Source organism: Aspergillus flavus, chromosome 2, assembly GCF_009017415.1.
Source record: "Aspergillus flavus chromosome 2, complete sequence".
In the NCBI taxonomy this organism is placed as follows: domain Eukaryota; kingdom Fungi; phylum Ascomycota; class Eurotiomycetes; order Eurotiales; family Aspergillaceae; genus Aspergillus; species Aspergillus flavus.
The window spans coordinates 4,952,945-4,967,458 of record NC_092409.1 but is presented as its reverse complement, the minus strand read 5'-3'; the positions used below and the strand labels follow the sequence as shown (position 1 = coordinate 4,967,458).

General features: G+C 49.1%; 7 protein-coding genes across 7 annotated transcripts; 3 read left to right on the top strand and 4 right to left on the bottom strand.

Annotated features, from left to right (window-relative positions):
• Window positions 1–20: 20 nt before the first annotated feature.
• On the top strand, window positions 21–880 carry F9C07_2146 (putative cyclophilin; the record flags this gene model as incomplete). The annotated part of the gene is made up of 4 exons (XM_041284939.1): window positions 21–63; window positions 223–392; window positions 530–636; window positions 700–880. The coding sequence occupies 4 exons, from the start codon at window positions 21–23 to the stop codon at window positions 878–880; spliced, it is 501 nt and encodes a 166-aa protein (XP_041143429.1).
• A 1,474-nt stretch (window positions 881–2,354) lies between these two features.
• On the bottom strand, window positions 2,355–3,815 carry F9C07_2147 (putative phosphatase; the record flags this gene model as incomplete). The annotated part of the gene is made up of 1 exon (XM_041284938.1): window positions 2,355–3,815. One exon carries the CDS (start codon window positions 3,813–3,815, stop codon window positions 2,355–2,357), a length of 1,461 nt encoding a protein of 486 aa, XP_041143428.1.
• Window positions 3,816–5,517: 1,702 nt separating this feature from the next.
• F9C07_2148 (aldo/keto reductase family protein) lies at window positions 5,518–6,560 on the top strand (the record flags this gene model as incomplete). The annotated part of the gene is made up of 2 exons (XM_041290196.1): window positions 5,518–5,925; window positions 5,991–6,560. The coding sequence occupies 2 exons, from the start codon at window positions 5,518–5,520 to the stop codon at window positions 6,558–6,560; spliced, it is 978 nt and encodes a 325-aa protein (XP_041143427.1).
• A 2,150-nt stretch (window positions 6,561–8,710) lies between these two features.
• F9C07_2149 (uncharacterized protein) lies at window positions 8,711–9,003 on the bottom strand (the record flags this gene model as incomplete). The annotated part of the gene is made up of 2 exons (XM_071509221.1): window positions 8,711–8,758; window positions 8,869–9,003. The coding sequence occupies 2 exons, from the start codon at window positions 9,001–9,003 to the stop codon at window positions 8,711–8,713; spliced, it is 183 nt and encodes a 60-aa protein (XP_071363996.1).
• A 389-nt stretch (window positions 9,004–9,392) lies between these two features.
• Window positions 9,393–11,303, bottom strand: F9C07_2150 (uncharacterized protein; the record flags this gene model as incomplete). The annotated part of the gene is made up of 2 exons (XM_041290156.2): window positions 9,393–11,020; window positions 11,087–11,303. The coding sequence occupies 2 exons, from the start codon at window positions 11,301–11,303 to the stop codon at window positions 9,393–9,395; spliced, it is 1,845 nt and encodes a 614-aa protein (XP_041143426.2).
• Window positions 11,304–12,492: 1,189 nt separating this feature from the next.
• On the bottom strand, window positions 12,493–12,976 carry F9C07_2151 (uncharacterized protein; the record flags this gene model as incomplete). Its single annotated transcript, XM_071509231.1, has 2 exons — window positions 12,493–12,545; window positions 12,634–12,976. Coding segments are annotated over 2 exons (396 nt in total), but the record flags the coding sequence as incomplete, so codon positions are not given.
• A 495-nt stretch (window positions 12,977–13,471) lies between these two features.
• Window positions 13,472–14,485, top strand: F9C07_2152 (uncharacterized protein; the record flags this gene model as incomplete). Its single annotated transcript, XM_041290175.1, has 3 exons — window positions 13,472–13,537; window positions 13,642–13,757; window positions 13,858–14,485. The coding sequence occupies 3 exons, from the start codon at window positions 13,472–13,474 to the stop codon at window positions 14,483–14,485; spliced, it is 810 nt and encodes a 269-aa protein (XP_041143425.1).
• Window positions 14,486–14,514: the final 29 nt, after the last annotated feature.

Genomic DNA, 14,514 nt, shown 5'->3' with positions numbered 1-14,514 from the left:
TCTAGCAATCTACCTCCAAAATGTCAGGTAATACCAAGGCTTACTTTGACGTGGAATATGACGGTATGTGTCGTCCATTTTATGTTCTTCTCACCTTTAATTAGAGACACTGCGGGGTTTACTGCCCCTCTATCTTCTTGGATCCAATTCTCCCTCTGTGTCCAGCAAGAGTCTTTCAATCCTGATAGTATATTAGTCACTAACTATTGTTACTTGGTTTAGGCAAGACTGGCCGTATCAACTTCAATCTATTTGAGAAGGACGTCCCCAGGACTGCCAGAAACTTCCGAGAGCTCTGTACCGGAGTCAACGGTTTTGGCTATGCAGGCTCTGGATTCCACCGTGTGATCCCTCAATTCATGCTCCAGGGTGGTGACTTTACCAACCATAATGTGAGTCTTTTTTTTTAATATTTACTATTATTATTATTATTATTATTATTATTGCTTGATAGAGAAGGCAATTTGGCTCCCAATCTTGCTATTGTTTGTTTTTATATCCAGACTCACGATTTGAATTTTTGCTACAGGGCACTGGTGGCAAGTCCATCTATGGTACAAAATTTGAGGATGAGAACTTCAAGTATAAGCATAACAAGCCTGGTCTCCTCTCTATGGCCAACGCTGGCCCCAACACGTGAGTCTAGACTTGTCTCTAGTTCCTATGTATCTTGTTTCAGGTTCTGATTAATTATTACAGCAATGGCTCTCAGTTCTTCATCACCACTGTTGTAACCTCGTGGCTTGATGGCAAGCACGTCGTCTTTGGTGAGGTTGCCGACGATGAGTCAATGCGGGTTGTTAAGGAGATTGAGGCCCTTGGCTCTAGCTCTGGTAAACCCAGCAAGCCGATCAAAATTGTCAAAGCTGGTGAGCTGTAAATGCAAGTTTATACTCTCCTTAATCAGGGCGGTATATTTCATAGTTAGCTTAGCTGACGGAAATTCTATTGGTCTTATTCTCTGAGCCTACTATATAGACCTTTAACTAAGTTAAAGTTACTAAAAGGTGCCATTATCTACTTGATCAATCTCTACTAATCACGGGCTCTTTATTGGATACATAATTGCGAATTCATATAAGTAGGCTACCCTATAATTTGCACCACAGGTATATCTGTAGTTTGTCCTGCGACAAGTGCAGTCCCTTAAGTAATAGACAATATTCAACTGGCTACTTATATCCCAAACAATAGAATAACAATTACTGGTAATATAGGAATAGGGGGTATAATATATAGTAAGATCAATCAACCTATATTCGTACGGAGTACGACATAGAAGACTAATTCACAACGCTAATTCATCATAAACCAGGATATTTAACCAACAACAACCACTAAACTTTCCATCCACAATTACAATTTCCTGCGATCTCTGTATTTCGAAAACCTACCTCACAGTACATAAACACCTTACGTCAAAGAAACAATTTCCCCTCGTGGCAACAAACCCCATAAAGCCTACATACACGAAAGATACCGATGCAACCCTACTAGTTAATCTTTTCCGGTCAGCCGCGCCGACCCCGAACACGGGATGGCAAATATACCCGAGCATCCTTCGGAATGCATGTTTTGACCTCCTCGGGTGTGGCTGTGGTTAGGTTGGCGTCTAAGCGAAAGGCGAAACATGCCATGCATTAGCCATTGGTATCCGTATATGCCGGGTTCTCCCGTCGGCGAAACTTTGTGGTAGAGTTTTTTCTCTCTGTCTTTCTTTCTTTCTTTCTACTGTAGATGCCGAGATGGAGGTTATTTCTTAGATGGTTATTTTGAATGGAGTTTGGGGTGGGAATGGGTGGAATTGGGAGATTGGGATTACGTGTTTCGAGGGCTTTAAGTCTTGTAATGTTTAGAGTATAATTTCTTTCTATGGTTGGACTATAGCTACGCATTGGGTCGAGGATTAAGTTCGACTACATCAGAATGTCGTCAACGACTCGAGAAGATTTTGGAACAGAGTTTTGCTTGCGGTCGTGCCACAGGCGCTTCAATTGCTGCTAAGAATCTAAGCCAAAGAAATCTATAGTGTAGTATCCAAACCCAGTTGAACCTCATGATGTTTTTAAACAAGACTTGTTCATTGATGCCCTTGCATCATCACATAAAAAGAATCCCAGTCTAAATTGAAGAATGTAAAGGAAATGAATCAACCATCGCACTGTGGTTTCAGGCGAAATGGTGACAATGGATATCAAAAGTTCAAACCCGTGAAAAAAGATGAAAGACGCTGTTGGGTAGCATCAAAGTGGGAGAAAAGAAATAGAGTAGATAAAAGAAAATCAAAGGAATCAACCAAACGCCAGGGAAACGTGAGTTCCTTGTTCCTTTTAAGTTTTGGGCATGATCGTCGTTTATTCGACAGCGGAGCCGCTGTCACCGCCGGTAACGGGGTTCACCTTGGGGTTCCACTTGAACTTGAACTCCTTGCCAAGCTCCTTGCGGACGGCAGCCTTGACGGCCTCCAAGACGTTGGGGAAGACACCGAAGTTGGCGGGGTTGTTCTCATCGTTGTCACCACCCTGGAAGACACCAGTGCGGACCAAGCAGGTGTTCCAGCCGTGCATGTTACCACCGCAGATGTCGGAAGCCGGGTTGTCACCAACCATGTAGATGTTCTGGGGGAGACGGTTCTCGTTGTGGATCTGCTCCATCCACGACTTGAGGACCTCATCGGCGTAGGTGTAGGTGGCACGCTCGGGCTTGCCGTAGACGACACGCTCCAGGTCGACACCGGTGAGAGCCTTGTACTGAGCCTCAATGGAGATACGGAAAAGACCCTGGGTGAGACGCGGGGGTCCCTGGTGGTCGGTAGGCATGATCAGGTCACCCTGAGAGAAGTAGATAGGAATGCGAGAGGCGACGGGGTCCTTAGCACGGGTCAACAGCTTGCCGTCCTCGGCGAGCAAGAGATCCAGGATCAGCTGCATGTCGGTAGCGTAGTCACGAGAGTCGGCAAAGACCAGGATCGCGTCGAACTTCATCTTGGAGAAGTCGCGGGGCTTGGCCTGAGCGCGGTCTTCCTCTGTGAAGTGTCCCCAGGGAGACACCGTGGGGTCCCAGGCGACAATGTCCTTGGGGTGGACGACGTTCTTGAAGCCATAGTTCTCCGCGACCTCACGGATCTTCTGGCCCTCACCACCGAGGACAAGCACCGTGTCGTAGTACTCAGCCAATGCCTGCATTGGGGTGTGAGACTGGATGAACTGGTCGGTCGAGATGGGAACACCGAGAACCTCGGTGAGCTGCTCGCAACGGGCAGCCTCGGTCTTACCACCACCGTTGGTGAGCAGAATGTAAGGAATCTTGATGCCCAGCTCGTTGTCACCGTTGAGCATCTTCAGGGCCTCCTTGGCCGGCTCAATGGCATGGTTACCGTGAGCCAGGACACCATCGATGTCGAAAGCAAAGGCCATGTTCTTGGCCGCAGCGACCTTCTCCTTGGACATGTCCTGGACCTGAGAGGCCAAGAGATCGCGGGACACCGAGTTACCATCAGCGGTGACCACGGATGCCAGACGAGACACACGAGGAGATCTGGGGATAGGGAGGGAGGTGCCGAAGGAGTTGCGAGAGCCACGACGGTCCCGTGTCGAAGGAGCCAGGCTCAGGTTGTGCATGTACTGGGCAGCATCGCTGATGGAGCTGCGGGTTGCGGGGATCTCAATGGTGGCACCCGCATCGTTGGGGATGGGCAGAGAACCCGCCATGCTGCCACGGCCATCTCTGGGGGAGCGAGCAGCGGGGGCCGGAGCAGTACCGGGCGCCGCAGGGGCGGGATCAACAGCGAAGTCAGCGTCGTCGAAGCGAGGCATTGTGGAAGATAAGTCGAGATAGATAGATGGAATTGATAAGGAGTTTCCCTAGGAGAGAGGAGAGGATAGGGAGCGAAGGAGGGGTGATATGATGATGTATATATAAGAGGTGATGATATCACTCCTGGAAAGAAGACAAGGATCGACAGCCAACAAGCTTCCTCAAGCTATAGGGCAGTGTCCTGGGAGTGTTGTGAGAGGTAGAAGATGAAAGATGATAACCATTGACTTGGAGGAGGGCAGTCTGGATACTAATATATAACACCGTGCCAGTGGCGGTCAATTCCAATTCCATAAAAGAGATGTATTATTTCTCTTTTTTTAATTCTGGGATTTTTTTTATTACCCTGCACGCAACCATCATAACCCAGGGGGATCCACTTTGGATTTTTTTTTTTCGAAGGCGTATCATCATGGATGAATTCCTGAGAATTATCGTCATCAACGAATTTGGCATTTGCATAGACCTGATTCGAGGATGGCCGGAGATACGCTGGCTGCGGGTACGGCGGAGTCTCACTAAACCCCTTTCAGCCTCGCAAAGGGAAGTTATCCGTGGATCGTGGCCCTCGTATTGTAAAATTACTGACCACCCAAGGACCCTGTGGTATTGAGAAAGTGTAATACCTCCAGTTCCTTACCTGAAAGGTACTTGCCTACTACGGAGTAGGTAGGAGTTCAGTCCCCCCGTCCGCTTTTTTCTGCCACCATCAGAGAGAAAGCTGCCTAAGGCTAGTGCAGGACAGCGGGGCGGGAGGGTTACAGTAAAAGTCCCTCTTCCTCCGCTCCATTGGCCCTGAACGCCTTCTTTCTTTTTTCCAACCACCCTCCTTCCGACTTCTTCCCTCCCTCACTGAACGAACGAGCATCCAAATAGCTGATCCCTCCGAGCCAGCATGAAGCCATCCTGCACGATGACTGGACAGGAGAGGTTCCAGTGGGTCTCTCGAGTGGCGAATAATTGGCCGTCAAAGATTTCCACCCATGGAAGCGCTTGAGATCGATGGAGACGATGACGATCGAGCGGGCGACGGCGGGTCAAACGCTCGCGCCGTTTCGACTCTGAACGCGAGTGATGTCATGGCGGCTTTCTCGGCTGGTGGAGTCCCGTTCATTGCTCATTTCTCATTTCATTTCATTTCATTTCATTTCTCGCTGCAACCGCTGGGGTTTTGTTGTTGTTGTCGACGATGCCGTCATGGAGTGGGGATTGCGGATGGACTAGAAAGACTAGTAGCAGGTATACTTACTGTGTATAGCTGTAGTGTACGGAGTACCGTACTGCATGTATGTAATTTCACATCACATCATTCTCACATCAACAGAGAGACATTTCTGGAAAGATATCGATGAGGAAGGTATAGAATGATAGAAGATGAAGATACAGAAACTGCTGCCGAAAAGAAGAGAACTCGATCGTCGGAGGTAGAAAGTGTAATAAACCATCAACCAGTGTGTAGGGTGCTAGCCAGTGTAAACCAGATTAATTAATGGAACTTAACTAAACCCCTCCCTGTAGTTGTTGTTCCACCCCACCTTTTTCTGGGAGCTTCTCTCTCTCGCCAATATACTACCCCTCCTCTATATTTTCCTACTATACCACCACAAACCCCTCTTCCCCTGATTTCCCTAAAAGCTTCTCATTTTTGAGTTCCTTTCTCTTGCAATAGACCCCCAATTCTCATTATCACAACCACCCAACATGTCGAACGGAAAGACTTTCACGCTGAGCAATGGCGTTAAGATCCCCGGTGTCGGTTTCGGTACCTTCGCCAGTGAGGGCTCCAAGGGCGAGACCTACCAGGCTGTCACCAAGGCCCTCGAGACCGGATACCGTCACTTGGACTGTGCCTGGTTCTACCTCAACGAGGATGAGGTTGGTGATGGTATCCATGACTTCCTCAAGAAGAACCCCTCCGTCAAGCGGGAAGACATCTTCGTCTGCACTAAAGTCTGGAATCACCTCCACCGTCCCGAGGACGTCCAGTGGTCCGTTGATAACTCCCTGAAGAGACTCCGACTGGACTACGTTGACCTCTTCCTTGTCCACTGGCCCATTGCCTCCGAGAAGGAGGACCAGGAGAAACCCAAGATTGGCCCTGACGGCAAGGTATGCAGCACATCATCCTCTGCCATCTAGTTTGACGTCCGGTACAACTAACCGAACCATCACAGTACGTCATCCTCAAGGAGCTCACTGAGAACCCCGAGCCCACATGGCGCGCCATGGAGAAGATCTACAGGGACGGCAAGGCCAAGGCCATCGGTGTTTCCAACTGGACCATCCCGGGTCTCGAGAAGCTGTTCAAGTTCGCCGAGATCAAGCCTCATGTCAACCAGATTGAGATCCACCCCTTCCTGCCCAACAACGAGTTGGTCCAGTTCTGCTTCAAGAACGACATCCTCCCCGAGGCCTACTCGCCCCTGGGCTCCCAGAACCAGGTGCCCACCACCGGCGAGCGGGTCAGCGAGAACAAGACCCTCAACGAGATCGCCCAGAAGGGCGGCAACACCCTGGCCCAGGTGCTCATTGCCTGGGGTCTGCGTCGCGGCTACGTGGTGCTCCCCAAGAGCTCCAACCCCGCCCGTATCGAGTCCAACTTCAAGAGCATCGAGCTGACCGACGAGGACTTCGAGGCCGTCAACAAGGTCGCCGAGGGTCGTCACTTCCGCTTCGTCAACATGAAGGACACCTTCGGCTACGATGTCTGGCCTGAGGAGACCGCCAAGAACCTGTCTGCTTGAACAAACAGACCAGGGCTCTGGAGGGGACAATAGACTTCTTTTCTTTATGCGGGACATAAACAATTGGAGTTGTTCAGGAGGTCCAAAACATATAGTATACAGTGGCTACATATTCCCATAGTATAGTATGAAACGAAGAAATGTAACGGCCTACGATATCACAACCAACTTGGATGGAATACTTTGTAAAGAACATAACATAGAAAACTTACCAGGTACCATACAAGAAACACAAAATAGAATAATAATAAACCAAACCAAACAATCCCAAAAATCATAAAATTTAAATTTTCAATAGAGACCGATTTATTTCTGAATTAATTTTTAGCCGCCAAGGGAATACACACACACCCCCTTTGGCAAGAAAAGTGAGAGAAGAACCAATACAATAAAAGTTGAAGCTCTATGGAACCATGCCTCGAAGCAGTTACCCCTGCGACCTGCATCCTACTACTGTAATTAGCACAGGTGAGAAGGTGGACTCGGAGGACTGTCCTCCATGACATGCGACAGGTCGGCTAACGCTCTAGTAAGTTAGGTGGTATGACGCTATGCCGGGAAAGTAAAGGGAAATTACAACCTGAGTACAACAACCATAATTACTACATGTCCATACTACATTACCCTTGTTCATGTCATATCCTATTGAGTTCGGGAATTCAATTGAGTTTTTGATAGTTACACAGAGTTGATAGTAGAGTTCTTACTTTCGCAGTGTGAGGAAACTGAAACTACACAAAAAAAAGCAAATAGATATACAACAGTAGTTCATATATTGAGCATCAACCACCATCAATACAGGAAGGACCTTTTACATGTACCAACCAGATAGGCAGAAGGCCCATCAAACAAAAAGCCTCGAAAAACAAAACGATCGGAAAATCCCGGAGTCTCTCTCCTTCCCTCTCCGGTGGGCAAATCCGGAAAAGCCCTAAAACACCGAACCCCCCAATGCGGTAAAGCACCGTGCAACCCCCCAAGTGGAACCGTGACCATTCCAAAACCTAACCCTACAAAACCGTAACCCTAGCCTTTTCTTTTCTCCCAGCCAGCATGTCGGGAATGACGTGGGATGCAATCATAGACTCGGGTTTCCGCGGTGGGGAAACCGATGAAATGGGAAAGGTGTAGAATATGAATGGAGAAGGGGGGTTCCACTTAGTCTTAGGTGGAAGGGTACAGGTACCTTAGACGACTTACATTTGCAATTGGTGCGTTGCGATGATTTGATGGAGGACGGGATATGGATTCCCACTTGGAAGTTTTTGAGGGATTAAATTTGGGGCATTGTTTGATTTGACTTTTTACTCTTTTGGTCAATTTTGGGGCAGATGGGCATGGGTAGCGTCGGCTCTATTCTTATCCTGTTGATACGGTGGTAGTGTCGGTGGTAGTATACTTAGGTATAGTGATGGATGTAACTGAGTGGTTCGTCCTTGTTCTATCAAACTTAAAGTATGGTTCAGGAACCGAGGGACAGCCCGCTCCATATTCCTTTTCTGTAGGATAATGCATTGCGCCAAGTATGGTTGGCTTGTTGGTCGTTCTTTATTTGGTTTTATCTCAGGTAATGGATACCCGGTGAGTTGAGTTGGAAGGAATGTTTCATGATAGACGGTTGGAGGGTGCGCTCTCCCAAGGGATTGGATCCAGATAAGCCAGAGGCGTTCTGATAGAGGGACAAACCTGGATGTTGAGAGTAAGGATGGTTGATACATACATGCCGCAGTGCAGCAGATCTCTCACAGAGGTACACTTTTTATCGACAGGGATTCAAGTGAAGAAAAGGTAAACTTTCCTTTTCCTACTGAAGATGCTAATTCTGCTAAGAGTAGCCAAGTTCTGTACCGTGAAGATCGGAGATGGATAGGTAGACAGTTCTCGGGAGATGGTTTGATGGTGGTCGGGTTTTGGTTGCTCGTTGGAGATATCTCGGTCGAATTTGGTTAGGAAGCAGTGGGGAGGGGAAGATGATATCATTCTGCATCGAGGGGGTTTGGCTATATTCATTCATTTTGTTCTTTTTGCTGCTGCAGTTATAATAATAATAATAATAACCATTGGAAAATGAGGTATTAACTGGACGTCGGGTATCAATACCAGTAAAGGTATTACGAGGGTGGCATAACATACACCACTGGATATCAGTTTCACCACATCTGCAGGTAGTTCATCATCACCAACATGATTGCACCGTACTATGGAGTAGATGGAGTCCAGATAATAAGACTTGCTCCATAATAATGGGTTTACTTTTCGTGATGATCCCACATCCCGAGCCCCTCTACGGAAAGACTCGGTAGCCTACCTGCCGGATAGGATGATGAATGCTGCCTTCTCCCGAAAGAGCATTTCTCTTAGAGGAGGTTAAGCGAGATCTGAGAGTTGATCTGACAAAGATCGGCATCAAGGCCCGAGGAGTGAATGAAAGCCGGGGGTTCATGTACGGGGGTATGTACAGAGTAAACAACAGCAGAGCAGGATTCAATGTAAGTGGATGCATAAATCACATGCAACCCGACACAAACACCGCCGATCAGGCTCTGTGCGTTTTTACTCCATTTTCTGCCCCGGATTTCTTCATCGCCCCAGACAGCAAGAAACAGAAAAACAACACGAATAACATTATTGTGGATGTAAATAGCAAAACCCCGTGTCTAACCCAACCTCCATCCAAATCCCGAGGTCATTAATGGTCGAAAGCAAATATTGACAGCATTATGAATATGTACAGCCCTTCAGTCCCACTCTATTACACTTTGTACCAGGGCAACAAGCCGAAAAATAGCCTTCATGAAGATACGTTAAAAATGCTCGGACGGACCGTCAAGGTCACGATCGCACTCGCCTTGGCATCGGGGTTGACCCGGCATGGGCCTTGAAAAGACTGGAGCTCTTCAGCGAGCTACTGTCTAATGACGCCCGAGTGTCACTCCGGGTGCTGACACGGGAGACTTTTTTCGATGCGCCACTCCCCGCTATTGTCGTCCGGGGAGACTTGGGGGTCAGCTTTTTGCGTGTTTCGGGCGGGCTCATGCTGGTGGACGGTGATGCACTGGTGTCAACGGCTGCAGTAGGTTTGGGTGTTCCCAGTCGCCGCACACGCCGCGCGCGAGGAGTTGCAGTAGTCGCTGCAGTAGTCGATGCAGCCGGCACGGTGTCACCACCAGTTTTCGACGGGCCCTGCGAACGCGTAGTGCGACTACTGGTCGCCTTCCTTTTTTCTGGATTTTTAGATTTCCCTCCCCGGCCAGTAGCGTCATCGCTACTCCCCTCTCCACTCTCACCTTCGTACTCAACGAGTCGCTCGTCGTTCCATGACACCCTCTTTGCGGATGCGCATCGTCGACTGGAATCGCGTGCAGATTTGTTGTCATCTGAAGTGGCCTCGGAGTCCGTTGTTTGTTGAGCCAAGGTCTGTAGCGTATACTTCGGTAACATCGCATCTCCTTTATTCTGTCGCGTGTTCCGACGAGTCGCTAGTGCCAGTTCCTGGGCTTCTGTCTTTTTGAGAAAGACGAATTCGGTTCCCTTCGCACGACGAAGCGTTAACGTGTTGCGAGCCGCCGTAGTCGTCGTAGTCATCCGCGGCGGGGCCTTGACACTACGAGTTCGGGTGCTCCGACGGGGACTGGAAGGCGATTGATCTTCTTTTTCGTCAATGTCCTTGCCCGGAACCTTGGATGGAGACAACTGGGCTTTCAGCGGTGAGGGTGAATTGGCATCCAGATCCTCCAGGACCCGACGACCTTGCGGTGTGGGAATATCGGGGATCTCCACGTATACCTGGTCGGCTTTCTCTTCTGTAACCATCGCGGCTGCTGCGGCTTTGGCCTCTCGCTTGGCTTTCGCTTTGGACAAAAAGTTATTGAGTAACTCGGCATCCTCGCCATCCAAAGAGCTACGTAGTGCCGATCGAACCAAAGTCGACTCCTGTTCTGCAGTCAGGTCCTGCACGGGTGCCGCTGCTGGCGGTTCTGTGGCGTCCGTCTGCTGCACACTCTCTGGGGAAACCGTTGCAGAGGTCTGTGATTCGCATTGTCCAGACTGTAGATCATCCGTCATAGTGGCATCCAAAACAGCATCATTTTCCTGCTCCTCTATATTCTCCGGAGGACCAGCTTCCAGAGAGCTAGACTCAGGCAGGTCAGCCTGGGGCTGACCGAGATCATCACATTCCTTTATATCGGCAGTGGTTCCATCCATCCCACTTTGTAAACCATGTAGCGTGCGGGGATAGGCCGCGGGGGCAGCCAATCTGGTAGGCGTGTCTGGGCTACGATCCAGCGATTCGTCACTTTCAACCGTATCCGGCAAAATTTCATCACCTGACGTAGCAGTATCGTGTGCGTTTGGATAACTAATGTCGCTGTCGTCGTCGTCGCTGGCTCCTAGCGGCTGAGAATCGGCTACGATAGGCTCGGAGCCGTCCACGAGACCGCGATAGGCGGGAAATTTACCTACTAAAAGTCAAATCCGGCTCCCTCAGAACAACAACATGATATGGACACGCGATGGTGACTTACGTCTTTTCCCACTGGCCTCTGACTCCCATTTTGTCTCTAGAAAAGAGCGTCCTCGGGATGTCGTTGCCTCTCCTTGTTCCTCGGAATTATGCACAAGACACCGTCTCTTGACGCCGCGCATATACTCTTCATTCCGCGACGTGTTGATTTCAGTGTAGAGGTCATCGTGGTCATTAGGACCACTCTGCGCGGAAATCAAGCGCTGCAGCGCCTTCATACTGTTGAACGAGGAGCGGAAGCGCTTCCACACTTTCCGCGATTTGGGACGCGCCAGAAACGGGGTGGACGGTTGACGATCCCAGATGCGCGGGACAGGTTTCGCAACTTTGACAGGAGTAAATCGGAACCTTTCTTCTTGGAGTTGTTGGAATTTAGGATTTGGAAAGGAACTGTAGGAACCGCGCGATTTGCAAAAGGTCAGCGATTGTTTCAGGTAGCATGACAGTCGTTGTATGTGTAGGGCTTGCGTCAAGTGACTGAGATTTCCCCGTTGGGACAGTCACAGCATCGGGAACAAAAAAGGGGGGTTCAAGGCAAACAGATCAATGCCTCGGCTTGGGATAGAAAGATTACTTGTGTCCCCCAAAAACTTGATACGCGGAATGTGTAAGTGGAAGATATAATTACCATTTTTGTAAATCAGGTTCTGCCCGCATCGCAGGCGAGTCGGTGGTTGACATTATTTCGTTCACCAATGCGAGGAATGGAAACAATCGTGACGTCAAACGGCGACGGTATAGGCACTGACTATGGGCGCTATTGATGTCTTGATATGTCGATACACAATCTCATAAATATGAAGGGATCTGATAGTAATGCAGAGTGAGGTCGACTCGTGGTAAGCGATAGAGGTGCGCGTGGAGACTGGAGTTAAATAAATGAAATGATGGACTAGAGTGAATTGTTTTCGTTGGATTTCGCCCGGGCCGTTGCTGTGCCAACGACTGCTTAGATCACAAAGGTTGAAGAGCCCAATGTCAACTTTGACCAATGAAGAACGGAGTTCTGGTCCTTTAAGAAATGTTTTCTTTACCTTGAATGGATCATTAGGTTTGTATGTGGGCTAACTTAAATGTCTATGATATAATGATCCATGTTTAGATCGCCGTTGGATGTTCATCCTTGACTAAACTTGAACCACCATCACCGCCTCCAACTTGGACTGACTGCAATTTCGGACCTCACTTTTCTTTATTCTAGTAGACATCTATGGATGGTAAAACGCTTTAGATTCGATCGCCCATCCCATTCCAAGTATATCCTTGGGAACCCCCACAAAGTCGACAATCATATCTCATAAATCATTCATGTCTCAAACCAGGAATCACACTCAAATCTCCCAAGCAAAGAAGCACCAAAGAACACAAAAGCACCATGAACACCATGTTCACCTGTAACCCATATCCCTAGAATAATTTCTCCTCCATATCCCTATCATCAAATGGGTCCCCGAACTCATCTATGTACCACAACGGTCAGCCGTAATCCAAACCACACCTAGAAGTAACGACCCCAGCCAGCAAGCCAGAACGCGAAGTAGAACCCACCTAGGTTAAAGTCCTGATCAATCACATATTCCATTGCCCGGTGGTATTCCTCCTCCGCCCGTTTGTTCATCCACGATGCCCCCGGTTGCTGCTGCTGCTGCTGAGCGGATGTCATCTCCGCCGACCCTCCAGACGTATTAGTATTCCCCAGTCCGGCGAGCCCTCCGACGTCAGCTGATACTGATTGTGTCTGCGATCCAGGCGGAGAGAGCTCTGAGGTGCCTGGGAACTGGGAGGTGGCGCTACGCATGTTCGTGGGGGTACGGGATCCGACTGGGGAATCTTCGGAGTGCATGTGGGAGGATTCGGGAGAAGAGGCCATTTGGGAGTCTCCGTCAGGATCTGGGTTGGTTTGGTTAGTGGGATCTAGAATTCCGGGCTTGGGGAAGCGGATGTGGGGATAAAAGAGTGATGGAAAGAGAGACTCGATGGCGGGAGGAGGGTGCACAAAGAGAAAAGTGAATGTACATACCAGTAGCCATACTGCAAGTGAACACGAGTATCTCCTGCTAAGAGTCGCGAAAGCGGGGATTGATATATTCAGCTCAGGGCAATAGGATTTATTGTGAGCTGGTTTGACGTGGTGGTTCATGCGGAAGGCGGAGTAAACCCCGAAAGAACCTTAACTAAGCAACAGCAGATTTTCCCTCATTCGAATTTAATGGCTCTCACTTCTCTTTCCCCTCCCTCGTCACTCTTTTTTACTCCCCCAATTTTCTTACTCTTGGAGAGAGTTTGGTCGCATTTCTTTATCTTTATATACATTATTTGCATCTGGAAACCCTTGTTCTTTCTGCATCTGCATTTTCCTCTTTTGCCATAGACTAATCGTGTAACAATGAGCGCAAAGCCCTCCGCTGAAACACCCGATGCCTGGGAAGAAGACTGGGAAAGACAAGCCGATGTATGCCTTCCTTCTCACTATACATAGCCGTATTCTAGAATCGAATCAACCGCTCTGGATTCACTTTCTATAATCCACTGATTTGACCTCGAACTCCTCTGCAGACCTTAGCGTCCGACCCCACCCCGCCTCCACCGGAAAAGAAAGTATCCTCCAAAGTGACCAAAGCGCAGCGCAGGGCGCAGCAAGCGGAATTCAACCGGCAACTATGGGCGGAAGCGTACGTATATCTTCTTCTTCTTCTTCTTCTTCTTCACAACTGGTCTCTTGTGCTGTCTATGTCCTGAGCAATCGCATTCTGACCGTTCTTTCACGAACAGCGAAACTCCGCAAACGTTTCATTTCCTGGAATCGCGCTCCAATGTCCCTCTCAAACAGGAGTTCAAACCGACTGTGACTCTTCTGAGTCGCAATCCACACTCTTCCCGGCAATCGTCATCCGTCAACGCCACAGCCGCTGGTCTTGGACGACTGGCTCTGAACAGTGACAATGACGACGATTCCGACGATGACAACAAACCACCAGAGCCTACTCCCGAGGAACGCCAAGCCATTGCGCTGCGGAATCGGGAAGAGAAGCAACGCAAGTACGAAGAAGTACGTGAAAGATTGTTCGGGAGCCCCTCTGGCACTACGTCAGGCGCATCGTCGCCACGCAGTGGGACCCCACCAAAGCACGAGGGTAGAGGAAAAGGGAGAAGCCGTGGTAGTGGAAGAGACAACAATCGGGATAAGAGAGATTCTTCGGCGGCATCCGGAAAATCTAAACAGCTCTACGATCCCGAATCCCCAAAGCCAAGTTATGTACAGAGGAAAGAGAAACAACCGACCAGTGACCAAATTGGAAACGACCAACAACCTCTCCGGCAGCCCATCCGCAGCCCTCGGGGCCCGGACAGCAGTGGTAGAGGCGGTTTCCGATTCAACAGAGGCGCCAGATCGACATAATCGACGCAAAGGGAAATGCTCTCTCATTG